At 50.2% G+C, this 13,496-nt stretch overlaps 6 protein-coding genes across 6 annotated transcripts; 3 read left to right on the forward strand and 3 right to left on the reverse strand.

Moving 5' to 3' along the window:
* Positions 1–280: 280 nt before the first annotated feature.
* T310_3925 (3-hydroxybutyryl-CoA dehydrogenase) lies at positions 281–1,357 on the forward strand (the record flags this gene model as incomplete). Its single annotated transcript, XM_013473193.1, has 3 exons — positions 281–412; positions 468–567; positions 627–1,357. 3 exons carry the CDS (start codon positions 281–283, stop codon positions 1,355–1,357), a joined length of 963 nt encoding a protein of 320 aa, XP_013328647.1.
* Positions 1,358–1,692: 335 nt separating this feature from the next.
* Positions 1,693–3,353, reverse strand: T310_3926 (uncharacterized protein; the record flags this gene model as incomplete). The annotated part of the gene is made up of 4 exons (XM_013473194.1): positions 1,693–2,098; positions 2,196–2,454; positions 2,525–2,878; positions 3,071–3,353. 4 exons carry the CDS (start codon positions 3,351–3,353, stop codon positions 1,693–1,695), a joined length of 1,302 nt encoding a protein of 433 aa, XP_013328648.1.
* Positions 3,354–3,919: 566 nt separating this feature from the next.
* T310_3927 (IBR domain-containing protein) lies at positions 3,920–6,507 on the reverse strand (the record flags this gene model as incomplete). Its single annotated transcript, XM_013473195.1, has 5 exons — positions 3,920–3,948; positions 4,270–4,342; positions 4,462–5,362; positions 5,412–5,936; positions 5,987–6,507. The coding sequence occupies 5 exons, from the start codon at positions 6,505–6,507 to the stop codon at positions 3,920–3,922; spliced, it is 2,049 nt and encodes a 682-aa protein (XP_013328649.1).
* Positions 6,508–8,095: 1,588 nt separating this feature from the next.
* Positions 8,096–8,960, forward strand: T310_3928 (uncharacterized protein; the record flags this gene model as incomplete). The annotated part of the gene is made up of 4 exons (XM_013473196.1): positions 8,096–8,309; positions 8,369–8,466; positions 8,502–8,645; positions 8,766–8,960. 4 exons carry the CDS (start codon positions 8,096–8,098, stop codon positions 8,958–8,960), a joined length of 651 nt encoding a protein of 216 aa, XP_013328650.1.
* Positions 8,961–10,084: 1,124 nt separating this feature from the next.
* T310_3929 (uncharacterized protein) lies at positions 10,085–11,690 on the reverse strand (the record flags this gene model as incomplete). Its single annotated transcript, XM_013473197.1, has 4 exons — positions 10,085–10,223; positions 10,288–10,350; positions 10,403–11,111; positions 11,165–11,690. The coding sequence occupies 4 exons, from the start codon at positions 11,688–11,690 to the stop codon at positions 10,085–10,087; spliced, it is 1,437 nt and encodes a 478-aa protein (XP_013328651.1).
* Positions 11,691–12,294: 604 nt separating this feature from the next.
* T310_3930 (uncharacterized protein) lies at positions 12,295–13,476 on the forward strand (the record flags this gene model as incomplete). The annotated part of the gene is made up of 1 exon (XM_013473198.1): positions 12,295–13,476. One exon carries the CDS (start codon positions 12,295–12,297, stop codon positions 13,474–13,476), a length of 1,182 nt encoding a protein of 393 aa, XP_013328652.1.
* Between the last annotated feature and the right edge of the window lie 20 nt (positions 13,477–13,496).

Below are 13,496 nucleotides of genomic sequence, written 5' to 3' on the forward strand. Positions count from 1 at the left end.
AGCACTGCGTACAGAGTGCTGACCTGGATGCGGACGTCACGCGGAACCAATCAGAACGCGACCTGGAACGCGTCGACGCGTTGCTTTGGACCTGCCCGAAACGGAACGGAATCCGGAGTTACTTTTAGGCGAGGGCCGAGGGTAGCCGATGACGTCGGCAAGCACGTGAAGCGCTCCGCGGTCCGTCGGGATGAGATGAGGGACGATTTATGCTGGACTCATCTTCTTCCCTTCGCAGTCAAGGATTTTTCTGTTGAGTCACTGCGGAAAGCGCTGCAGCATGTTTTCCACGCTTGTACGAGGAGGCCTCCGCCGCCACAGCCCGGCAATTGCACGCTGCTTGTTCAGCAGCAGCGCCAGCTTGGCTGCTGCCGAGGTTAAGAAGCTGGGTGTGGTTGGAGCAGGGCAGATGGTGAGTGTGATATACAGAGAATATTTATATGACAAACATTGTCTGACCTTTACAGGGCTTGGGAATTGCTCTGGTTGCTGCCCAGAAAGCCGAAATCCCGGTGACGTTAATCGATAACTCCCAAGAAAGCCTGGACAAGGGTCTCAAGTTTGCTGGTACGAGAGCTGCTGGTTAAATCGTCTGTGCCTTCCAATTACTTACAGGTTGCGTTCAGAGAAGCTGCTCGACAAAGATGTCGCCAAAGAGCGTCTCACCCGCGAAGCTGCCACCGCCGTGCGCGATCGGCTGAAGCCCAGCCTGAAGCTAGAGGATCTCTCCGACGTGGACTTTGTCATTGAAGCAGTCCCCGAGATCCCAGACCTCAAGACCTCCATCTTCTCCCAAATCGCCCAGATCGCGCCCAAGCACGCGATCCTCGCTACCAACACGTCCTCCATCTCCATCACCAAGATCGCTGCCGCGACGACCAACGACCCGAAGGATCTCCAGGCGCCTTCCCGCGTCATTTCGACGCACTTCATGAACCCCGTTCCCGTCCAAAAGGGCGTCGAGATCATCACCGGTCTGCAAACGTCCCAGGAGACGATCGACACGGCCATCGCATTTGTCCAGCGCATGGGCAAGATCCCCGCGCGGTCAGCCGACTCACCAGGATTCCTGGCCAACCGCATCTTGATGCCGTACATCAATGAGGCCATCATCTGCCTGGAGACGGGCGTGGGTAGTCGCGAAGATATCGACAGCATCATGAAGCACGGCACCAACGTGCCCATGGGACCACTGACGCTGGCAGACTTCATCGGGCTCGACACGTGTCTGGCCATCATGAATGTGCTGCACCAGGAGACGGGCGACAGCAAGTACCGGCCGGCAGGGCTGCTGAAGAAGATGGTCGATGCAGGCTGGTTGGGGAAGAAGAGCGGGAAAGGTTTCTACGAGTACTAAGCATGCACCTACGCTTCAAAGAGCGAAGCCATCGTGTTCAATACAAATACGAATACCCTGTGAGATTACTCCGGCGGACTGTATGTAAGTATACCAACTTCTACGAGACTGCATGATACGATGATCAACGTTTTGGATGAGCATCCGAGTGGAATCATTTGAGATTGAGGTATGAAATGTCTGCGCTGCTGCTTCTCTCCACGTATATACTATATAGTATAGACGACAATGAAAAGGACAGTTCAAACCAACCCGGTTCCCGCGTTCTACAGACATGCAGCTGGTAGATGCAGAAGACAGGGATGTATATTTCCCTTAAAGGAAAAAGAACGGTTTCAGACGATATTCTCCTTGTTGATGCGCAAAATTCTGGCCAAACCCTCCCTCGACCGGGCATGGTCGTCGGCCCGGTTTCGCCGCGTCGCTTCCTCCACCCTCGCGCGACTCTTTAGCAGCTGTGCGGCAATATCGCGCCATTCGACGCGATTCTTGCCGATTTCCGCTGCTGCAGTTGGCTCGTCAATGTCTACAGGGACAAGCTTCCCCCCTCGCTTGCGGATGCGTCCGTCGACAATGACGGTGTCGATATCACGGAGAAATGAGTGGAGGACGATGGCAGCCACGGCGTCGTGTTCGGCCGCGCAGATCATCCCAGGGCTCAGGGCGTCGAAGATCACTATCTCCGCTAGTTTGCCTTCTTCCAGCGACCCGATCTGATCCTGCATGTTGATGGCGCGCCCCCTGGATGGTGCCGAGCCGGAACACGTCTTGCACAGAGAGGTCCAGCCTCCTGGGTGACTTGCCCTTCTCGATCAGCGTCTCGTTGCGACGGGCTCACTCTGCCTGCAGGCCCAGGCGCATCTGGGTGATGATATCCCCCGAGTTGTTGCTGTGGCAGTCGATGCCAAGCGAGCTGATGTCTTTCATGTCCTCCCGGAAGCAAACGGGATATCCCAGCGCCATCTGCAGTTCTGTATCGGGGGTCGAGGAGACGAAGGCGCGCGCTTTCGTCATCTTCTCCACGTCCGATTGTGTGAGGTTCGAGGCGTGGGAGATGAGAATGTCCGGGCCCAGAAGACCATGAGCGTCGATCAAGTCTACGATGGAATGCGAGCCTTGTCATTGTCGGCTGGGGAGTAATCGGAACTTTCTACTTCTTCTACATACCGAATACGGCGCCTCGCACATAATGCGAGGTGATCACTTTCACTCCACCTCGGCGGCATCGTTCAAAGAGATCCACCACGATCTCTTTCGGGAGGTATACTGCGTCAAATGCCAATCCAAGCTGGACACGACCGTCTCCGAAGGGAGCCTTTTTCATGAGGTCATCCAGCTGCGTCATCACCCAGTCTGGGAGCAGCGAGTCTTCGAATGTCAGCTCCGGCAGCCACGTCTTCACTCGGCGAGTCGGTGCGTAGCAGAAGATGGAGCGAATGCCGGACGCGACGGTTGCGGAGATGGCATTGGAACCTGCATTAGCTATAGACTGGACATGACTGACAAGAGCGAAATCACTCACTGTGCTCCGGTTAGTAGTTCATATGGGCGTGGTCGACAACCGTGGTTGTTCCAGCGTCAAGTGCCTCGAGGCAGCCACCCAGCTCGCCCCAGAAGATATCTTGCGGCGTGTAGTTACAGCATTGCATGTTCCCTGTGTGTATTAGTCGAAGGCAAAGGCAACAACAGAGTAGACGTGTCGAGACAACATACCTGAAGTCATATACTCCAGCAACACCTCGTCGGCATGCCGTCCCTTCAACTGCGTCTGCCAGAGGTGATGATGCGTATCGACGAAACCGGGCGACAGGATCTTCCCCGTGCAGTCAATCACCTCGGTCGAGGGCGACGGAGGATCGATCTTGGGGGCAATCCGAGCGATTCTGTTGCCCTCGATAAGCAGGGAATGTTCACGGAGAGGGACGACACGGTCAGTTCCATGTCGTGACGGAACCAGGATTGTAGCGTTCTGGAGGAGGATGGAAGTCGAAGTCATCATATGATGCTTTAAGGCCTATATATGCACAGTACAGTACAATGGATAAATATTGACGGAGTAGTTCAATCTACCTATTTACTTCAGCTCGAAGAATGAGGGAGAACGAGGGCAGGGAGAAGGTCACCTTAATATAAACCAGCCATGCCCATAAACTACAGGCTGCTTCACAGCATACCTACGAATGAATATTGCAAGATTGTAAGAGTAGAGGTCTAGGACCAGCAGTGGACGCAAAGAAGCTTCCCCCGCAGTTAGTTCGATGCGTTTTTACCCCGAGAGGAATTCAAGGCAATAACAGCCTCACGAATGATAAATCAATCGCGGTAAGTGATAGTATTCCAATTAATAATAATACGGAGTCAATTCCGCTTTTTACGTTCAGTACTACAGTACAGAAGACCCGTCCATTATTCGTATTATTATTAATTATAGAAACGGATGATACGATCAGGCTCCTTTGGCTGATCTTTTTGCCTATGATTTTATTGAGATTTTAGGACTTTATTCACCGGGTGTTCTTGCGAATCATTCCGAATGGTCGTCCTTATTTAGCAATTATCATCCTAGCGAACATCATTAACTTCAGGTAGAACTGTCAAAAAATTTTTCACAGTAAGTCCGGTTTATTTCTATTTGACATTATATATAGAATACATAGCATTATATAGGGTTTCCAGGAAGGTAAAACAAAAGATTATCTACCTAGGTAGTTTGCCTACCCCTAGCTTTATGTATATATATAGCTCCTGCGTCTTCTATTCACCGAATTGGGAACTATTTTGCCCTAATAGAGAATTATAATAACTACTGCCCAGTGGTCATAACACCATAAGTCCTAGGTTATATTCTTGGCACAGGACAATCAGGAAAAATCAGAAAAAAAATATTAAATCAATATTCTTCTGGAGCTTACTAATATTCTCTAAAGATGTCTGCGCAACTATGTCTAAGCTATTCTTATGACACAGAAATACTGTGATATCCCGCTGCAAAATATCGTCAGATTTCATTTCAACTCTATATTCATAGATATCAGCATTTCTATCGCAAGGACATTCATAAAATCATCAAACATAACAGCTACGATACTTCGCTACACATGCACCTGCTCAGGACCGGTCACAATGACCAGCTCCCCGACTGCCTGCCCGCTGCTGACCAACTCCGAGCGATACGCCTCGAGCAGCTCTTCTCTCCTGGCGACAGCGCGGTCGAACCAGATGCGCTCGATGACTGCCGCCTGGACGAGCTGCCGGACGGCTTCACTCTCCTGCTTCTGCTGCTCTTCGTGTCGGGCTGACAAGCTTGCCTGCAGGCTCTTCAGCTCTAGGGAACCCTTGCGCTTCAAGTCGGAGATCTCAGCTTGATGTCTCGCACGCATCTCGTCGTGGTCCTTCTTCTGCGTGTTCCGCAGGCGCTTCAGGATCGACATCTCGCGCTCCTCGACGTTGGCGCATCCCTTCAGCAGACGCGTCATCTTCACGATCAGCTCGTTCTCTTCCTCCTCGTTCGCTGCCTGCAGTCTTTTCAGCTCTGCCGCATGAGCTGCCAGGAGAGAGTCCATGCGGGATTGTCGATTGGCTTCCAGGTGTCCGATCAGGTCGTGGCCATCCTTTTCAAGGCTGCTTTTCCTGGCAGCATTCTGGGCCTGCAGCTGCTGCGTCTGTCGCTCCTGTCGGTTCAGCAGATCGTTCTGCTGCATTTGATTGATCGTCCGGAGCGACTCCTTCAACAGCTGCATCCTCTCAGCGATCTCGAGCACCCGCTGGGACTTTCTCTCCCGGGCTTCCTCCTCTTCGCGCCGGCGTCTTTGCTCTTCTCTCCGGATCCGTTCTTCTTCCTCGCGCCGCTCCATCGCCTCGACAGCAGCGATCGCCGCTGCAATTTCGGCTTCTTGTTCGGCTTCTCTCTCGCGGACAGTCCGGCGTTGAGCAAGTTCTGCTCGTCGAGTGGCCATGTCGTCTTCGGTACAGGCACAGGTTGCCCAGCGCGCTCCACAGACATAACTAGGATAGTCAATCTCCACAGTATTTTGGCTTCATTTTATGTTCTTACCAGAACTCAGCCTTGCACTTGCAGGTGATATGCCGGCACCCAGACGTCAACTCGACCATAGCATGACACCTGTAGCAGCGCTGCCACCCCTGGCGCTCCGCCTCCTCGAGCGTCTCGTAGAGCCCCGACTCCTGAGGACAGTCACCACGATTGTGAGCTCGTCCACGACAAACCGAGCAGATGGATATGTGGCAGCGCGGACATTTCTGCACCGCAAGATGGCGTTTGATCTTGCTGGGCGGAATCCAAACACCACAGAACGCATCAGGGCAATACCATCGATTCGAGACTGAGACCGCATATTCCTGCGCCTTCGCCTTGTATCGCTCCTTCATCTCCAGCGTGAGCGGGGCCAGGACGGCCTTCAGCGGAATCACCGTCAAACAGCACTTGGGGGGAAACAAACTCTCCACACGCATGGCCGTTTCGACGAGTTGGAGGAAGCACGTCGTGCAGTATTTGTGCTGGCACGAGAGAGAGACCATCTGCTTGGTGGGGGTGTTTTCGAAGCAGCTGCAGCATTCACTAGAGGATTATCAGAAATACTGGATTTGTTGATGACAAGGAATTCTAACCTGATTTCTGGTGCTGAAGCTGCGCGCTCTCGGAGGAGTTTTCTGACTCCTCTTTCGCCTGTTCCTGCTCCAGCCTTGCCCTTCGCGGTCAGCCAGGCTTTCGCGCCGCTAAAAGACTTTCTGTGGCGCGAGACTTCCGATCTGATTGATACAGCACAAGAGTTCCGAGACAGATGAGAAGATGCGTCACCGTCCTTGCTGCACTTCTTCTCTTTCGACTGGGGGCCAGCTGCATCTGCGTCTTCCACCACCAGTGAGCCAACGACCAGAATGTACTGCTCTTTTTGCAGCGATTGCCTCACAATCCGGGGCACATCTTCCGGACAGTCGATGGCGATCTTTCTGAGTTCAGACGGAGGGTAGTGATCAAGCCATTGTCCCTCGCAGCTATTCAGAGGGACATCAATCTTTGGCAATGCCGGCCATTCCAGTAATCCCGTCTTTTGATTTCTCTGGGGAGGATTAAAATTCGAAATGTTCTCGTTCCTATTTGTGTCTGTACCTGCGTTAGGGTTCGCCATGGCCATCTGTATCTTCTCGTCAAGCCAACGACAGCAACACTGGCGATAGCAAAAAGAAAATGTCCTAGAGATATTATCTTCACTTCTAACAATTTCCATATGCTATATACGCCCAGTGCCATGACCAGGGAGCTGACCAGCCGAACCTTTATATCGCCCACTAGAACATTCCGACTGAAAATTCCAGAGCCTGCCTACCTAGATACCTCCATGAGGTAGTTTATTAATCATGACCTGGGCCGATTCCGCCTTGGGTACGAGAACAACCGTGTGGTGCCCTAACTCTGGATGGGTGTATGTTGCCTAGCGAAGATGCATACATAATCGTGGTTCGAGAACCCGCTGGTCCATGCAGCTAGCCAGCTACATGGTGGATGTACGAGGTCATCGTGAATCATACACTATCTCTACAACTACATTCGTTAGCCACGTCAGATAATATGATTTTGTTGAAATCATCGGAAGCAAGTCAACACTTTGTCATCGAGTGGTTTGTCTACGCAAGGCTGACCGTTGCACTGCGCCTACTGTATATGTAGTGGGCTGTGCATACAGGAGTAATACGAAAGGAACCAGTCGCCTTATTAGTAGCATGCTAATTGAGGCTCAGCCTGAACAGCCCGTGGTAGCACCTAGGTAGCCTTAAGTGAATTTCATGCTTTTGGCATTAATCGTTTAGCCATTTATTTTGGGACTTCTCGGCAGATCATCGGGTGATTCGTGCTAAGCAGTCAGCCTACAGGTAAGAAATAAAAACCTTTAAGAAAGCGTTCATTAAAAATAACAGCTCCACAGAAATAAACAGTCCCTAAGCAAGAATCACTCGTGAAAAAGATTAACTCCATGTAAAAGTCTCAGTAGAAGGAATTGCTCCATGACAACAATGTGCCCGTGTAAGGCGGTGCGATATAACAAGGGCTTGGATATAGTGGTCTCAGGCATCTTGCGACGAGCTCAGCTATGGCGGCCTTTCTAGTAAGGCATAGTCTGAGGTAGCAGCACGGCAGCCTGCAAAGGTACATCTATTTGTTGGTAAAACGACATTTGTAAGCAGTTACATGTTGCGAAACAGCAAAAGAAAGAAAAGTGAGAAACAGGGAGAAATAGTCTAAGATCTTGACTAACAGAGCAGAATGCTAGCTTATATAGATAGGTCTGGTAGTAAGCCCATGACAATCAGAAATAGACTTATATTGACTATAAACAATATGGTTTAAGATTGGTATGAGTTGATCGCAAGAAGGGATGGACTAATCATTTCTTTTTTTTGTATGGCACATATATGTAGTAGCGCAGGAAGGTCTAATAGAATAAAATATAATGCAAAATAAACCTTTCACAAGGAGCTTCTGAATCTCTTCAAATACTAGTCTCAATTCGGGTAATATGAACTGATCCAGGGATGACTACCGAAACTTTTTTTCGAAGATTAACAATGACATCAACCTAATCTGACGTGCTGAACCGACTAATTTTTTTTGAGGAAGAAAAAAAATAACGAGCCGATATATGGAAGGTCGATTCCCGGATATATGATGTGTGTTGCGATTTTTGGATACTACTCTTTGACCCTTGATACCTGCCAACGATGTCGACTTTTCCATTTAACATCTTTGAACTTTCAATCGTCTACTGCTACGCTTGCGGGTCACAAGTTATGGCTACGCGTGACAAGCGTGTTTTCTCGGAGAAGGAAGAATGGAAGAAGGCAAACAAGAAGGTGATCTATTGCCGGGCTGTAGAGCTTGACGAGATGTCTTTCAAGAAGAATTGTGCAGATTGGGCGTACTTCTTTCGTCTCAGTGAGTCTGGGTATATATATATAAATGAAACTAGTGAACTGAACTGATCTGAGATTTAGTTATATGGAATCCGCTGAACGGTCAATGTCAGCTTTCTGGAATTGCTGAATTCACCAAGGCAATGAAACCCTTCTTGCTTGTACCCTGGGATAGAGACGTAGGTGTTATTGGACGCGTGAATAAACATACAAGAGCATTGCCCGAGTCAGTTTGGCTCCAGATTTGGAAGGCATGGAGGAAAGGCCTGGCCTTATCGGTTACCCTTTGCACTCACGTTGCTGGAACTTGATTCAGCGAGTCATCGGTTCCGATCCAGAGCAGCATCTGGGACTCTTTGTGAGGGTTCTACGGCAGAGATTTCGGGACTTATCTTTCGGAACGCTGGAAACTCATAAAGAAAGAAGACTCACAGAAGGTTCTAAATTTATATCCATGCTTGTGTAGTACTACTACTAGAGGCTGAACTATGCTGATAAGTTGCCTCCTTCCAGACCCCGTGAAAATACCCGCTGTCAGAACGCTGATCAAAAAGAGTATATGGAGACGAAAGCACCAAATACGGCCAAGATACTCCTGTCCGCTCATCCAATGTTTTCTGTCACGTCTACCTTTGGATATACAGTACATCATTCTAGATCTACTGGACTATAACGATATTTTCAACATGCAGCAAGCTCTCGAGTGACCTGTTGGAGATTCATACTGGCGGTCTCGAGTTCCTAAAATATTATTTTTTGAGCTTGAAGATGTTGAGGAGGAAGGGCTTGACTGGGAATATCTCTGTCCGAGGCTCGAGCAATTATTAGCATCATTTGATCCATTGAAGAATCGGCAACGCATAATGCGAGTTCTGCAGGGTACAAAGAACATTTTCCTTCGAAATTTGAGAGAAGAGGGGATGATCAATGCTGGCTGAGAGGCAAGAAAGTTCTCATTCACCGTGTCTTACGTGAAAGACCATAGCTGCCCTCGTCGCAATGATGCCTGAGACCACTATATACCAAGCCCTTGTCATATCCGGGTGCCTTACACAAGCACATCATTCTCATAACAAACAAAATAAGCAGGCTTAAATTGTTAGGTCGATGCGTGCTTTCGACCATTGAGCATCTGAAACTAGGTAAGTATCCTGGTTTTTCTTAGAAACGGCATCTCGTGACTCTTATAGTATGTATGTATGCATTCATTCTTTAACATGGTGAACCCAATACAATCAAGCAGATTTCGACAAATTAAGAGTGGCTACTCTGTTAAGTTACTGGATAGCATCATCTTGCAGATTGAACTTAGCAGGAAGAATCAATATCTCTAGAATATTATCAAGCATTTATTCTGTGATATAAAAAAGTCTATTAATATTAATTAACCACAACAAACTTCCTCTTTGACCCTCGAAGCTTGTAATCCCATTCCAACAATTTCCTCGACCCGGCCAGCTTCTCATATAATTACATAGCTGCAGTAATGGATTGTTATATCAAAGGTGGACTAAGGGCCTTTTGCATGTCTAGCCCCTTCTCAGCCACAGCGGATTCTGCCTTTTGAAGCAGGTTGCATTAGTGCTACTCGAGGAAAGAGAGCCAAAAAAAAAAGGAAGAGAAAACTGAAAATTGTATATGACCTTTCCACAGAATGCTACCATGCAACAGCACATTCAAATCGGGTATCGTGACTTCCCAAAATACCACCTGTACACGTATGTACAACCTTAACGCCGTCTATCGCCTTCGGATATACCATTTTGTTAGGAAAAAAGAAAAAAAACAAACGCTAGACTAGGCAGCCCCCGAAAACTTCTTCCCCACCCAGGCTGACCCATATTCAAAGTATTGCTGTCGCGTAATCGCGGCTTCTTTGAGCTCGTCTCTATTCGTTGCGAAGCGTGACGCCCCTAGCCAGGTAGAGCGGATCGGGCTGGACACCAAGTTAGCCCCATATCTATCTGGCAAGAAACATGTCAAGCTCAAGCAGAACTTACTCCTTGGGCCGTCGAACTCGGACGACGCACTCTGCAGATGCTATCTGGCGTAGCTCAGTCTCCCTAAAGAAATGCGGATTAACATGTGAACAACGGTGAGGACTGGGCATCTTACAATCTTTCCATAAATCCCGGGATCAGCGAATTTCCTCCCACAACATAAACGTTCGCCAGGAAGGCCGGATGCAGCCCCGTCGGCAAAACAGACAGGCTCTGCAGGATGATTTCTGGAATCCCCGCCTGCTTCATCCCAATATCTCCCGGGTTGAACAGGATTTCCGGCACGGTGAACCGTTCGTTCCCCAGAACTAAGAAGTCTTCGGAGAATGCCTCCGCACCAGCCCCGGAGAGCAAACTCTGGCGTTTCTTAGCGTTCAGCAGCGGATCATGCGGTCGCACGTATCCCTTCTTGTTCGCAGCCGGATCTGGCAAGACATAGTCGACAACAATCCCTTCGCCCGGATCAGGCTGTCCTCGCTTCCTGTTCCCCTTCCATGTCCGCTCCATGTCGGTCTTAAAATCGCTGCTCACGTAGCACACCGCCTCCTTGACATCGTTCATGATCTGCGTCTCATCCACCATGTTATACTGCCGCATCGACACCATTTCCTTGATGTAGTTGGTGAGATGCTTCCCACCGATGTCCAGCCTTCGAATCCCGCGCTGAAGCGGCCGGCCTTTGTAGACAGGTGTAATGGTGGTGTGGGAGTATCCGGAGTCGACAACCATCAGACATTCGATCGGGTTGATTCCTGTATCCGACAGCTGTGTCGCAGGATCACCAAATAAGGGGTGGACATCGTTCCAGGCATTTAGCGTGGGCCCTGGTAGAATGTCAGGACAGTTCAAAATAGTCGACAGAGACGTAGCAACTCACCAACACATCTTAAATAACCACCAAACCCCCACTCCTCCATGATAATCTCGTCGGCATTCTTCTGCAGCGCCGGCAACGCGTTCGGCGCCTCCGTTAGCAGCAGCGTCGTCTCCTCCGGGTTCAGAACCCGCGCCTCCTTGTACCGCGCGGTCTTCTCGTCGAAGAACGAATGGTCCCAGATCTCCTTCTGCGCCTCCCAGTTGACGATGTACCCCTTCTCCACCGGCCGGCGGAATGTCACTTCGTTCCAGTCGGAGATGTGCGTAGAGAGCTGCGAGGCGATGAAGATGCGGTTGTCGCGCGTTTTGGCGAGCGCGTTGGGGATGGTGACGCATGCGGCGAGCGCTTTGTCTGGATCCTCTGGCGGCGGGAAGGAGGGCGCGTAGCCCGCCTTCATCGTATAGGCGCCATTATCGATTATAAACGTCTTTTCCGGGAGGGGCTGGGCAAACTGGGCTGCCTGGGCGGGCTGGGCTTTGGAGGTGGGCTGCTGTTTCGCAGCTGCGCGGGCCTTAGTCGTGCCCATGTTTCGGTGGAAATTTCAGATATTAATGTAGGACAAAAGTCATCGCATGCATCTGAGTTAGATCAAAGTTCTGACAGAGAACGTAAGATCTGGTGTTGTCGGGACATCGACTGAATTCGCGACTTCGCCGCAATCAAGTTATCGGCAGAGCTTGGGTTCCCGGGCTTGGCTGGATACGGGAATTAGGGCATGCCATTAGGGCTTGCCAAGCACGCGGTCCTTCGCATCCAGGAATATAGAACCAGAAATAAGGACTTACTGAGAGATATATACTGGGGCTTATAGATGAGCCCTCAGAGAAAAAAAAATGGCAATTTACTGTTTATTCATTTTCTTGTTATTCTCCCCTTATAAAAATTTACTACCTCTTTAATAATACAGGATCTACTTTTTCAATTTTATTCAGTAATCGCTGTTACTTACTGTATAGAGCTAAATGGATCCGCCAGTGACCCCTCGCTAAACCTTTTCGGGAACTGTAGCCAAAATTTCCAGTCCGCCAGCAACGAGGAAAGAAGATAATAATTCAACTCCGCCAGGATCACAGTCCTGAAAAAGGGCGAAAAAAATAATAGAATCAGAATTAACCTGAGACACATCAAAAATGGCCGAGAAGCTATCCCGTCTGCTCGAGACGACCCTGGCGCTTTCGGGGCAATTCGAAGCAGCCCTCTCCGCCTCTCCCGCAAAAGCAGCAGAAAATGATACGAACAAGTCCTCCTCCGACTCCAACTCCCAGCCGCCGGAACCCCTGCAGCTGCTGTCGAAGAGCTCGACGCTTCTGAGATCGCAGGTCACGAAACTGTCCTTACTGGCCATCAACACGCCCTTCACTCCTTCGGCGCTCTCGACCGTCCTCATGGCCGTCAATGACTCCGTCTTGCCGTCCCTCGTCACAGCGGCGCTTCTCGTCACGCCAGATGAACACACCAAGGCCTTTACGGCCGAGGTGCGCGTGCTGACGAAGACCGTGCTGAAGGAATTTTCTTCCCTGGTGGAAGAGGTCCGGAAGATTGCGAAGAAGAATGACGAACAGCAGCAAGATAAGAAGAAAAAAGATGAGGAGCTTCCACAGTCAGAGAAGGACAGCGTGACGACCGCAACGGGAAGAGTATGGGATGCGTGCGACACGCTGACCCAGCTGGTGGGAAAAGGCGTGGTGGGCTTCGTGGTGCGCCGCGTCGAGCAGTGGCGGGACCTGGTCAAGGATGCGATCGACGAGCTGGCCGAGTGGGATCCTGACGAGGATGACGAAGACGATGATCTCCTGCTAGATGACGATGAAGAGAATGAGCCTGTCAAGGGCGCGGCTGAGGATGAGGATCAGGATCAGGATAGAGACGACAATGAAACCACGACAGCCGCCCTGCACGCCCACAAGAAGACCGCCCTGCGCGCCTTCAAGCCCATCGGACAAATCTACCCGGCCATCATCTCGAATCGGCTCAAGAAAGGCGGTCTCACTGCATCTGACACCACTCTGCCGCCGCGCGCGCACATCGCGAAATTAGAGTCCCTAGTATCAGATCTACAAGCCATACCGGGCTACGTCGACGAAGCCGCGGGCTCCCTGTACGAAAGTAACATCGCCAACTCGGTTCTGTACTTGAAGAAGGCGAGGGACTGCGCCGAACATGCCATACGATTAGTAACTTTCCCCTGGGCGGTCGAGGGAAAGCAGCCAGAAGAAGCGGAAGCAGTTGAACAAGAAGATAAGTTCACTGCCTGGTCAAGGACGTGGTTGAAGGTCATGGATGAAGTGATGAGTGAAGTCGATAGAAAATAAAGAGATCATGAATTATAAAA

This window comes from Rasamsonia emersonii (genome assembly GCF_000968595.1).
Source record: "Rasamsonia emersonii CBS 393.64 chromosome Unknown ctg1118621760090, whole genome shotgun sequence".
Classification (NCBI taxonomy): Eukaryota; Fungi; Ascomycota; class Eurotiomycetes; order Eurotiales; family Trichocomaceae; genus Rasamsonia; species Rasamsonia emersonii.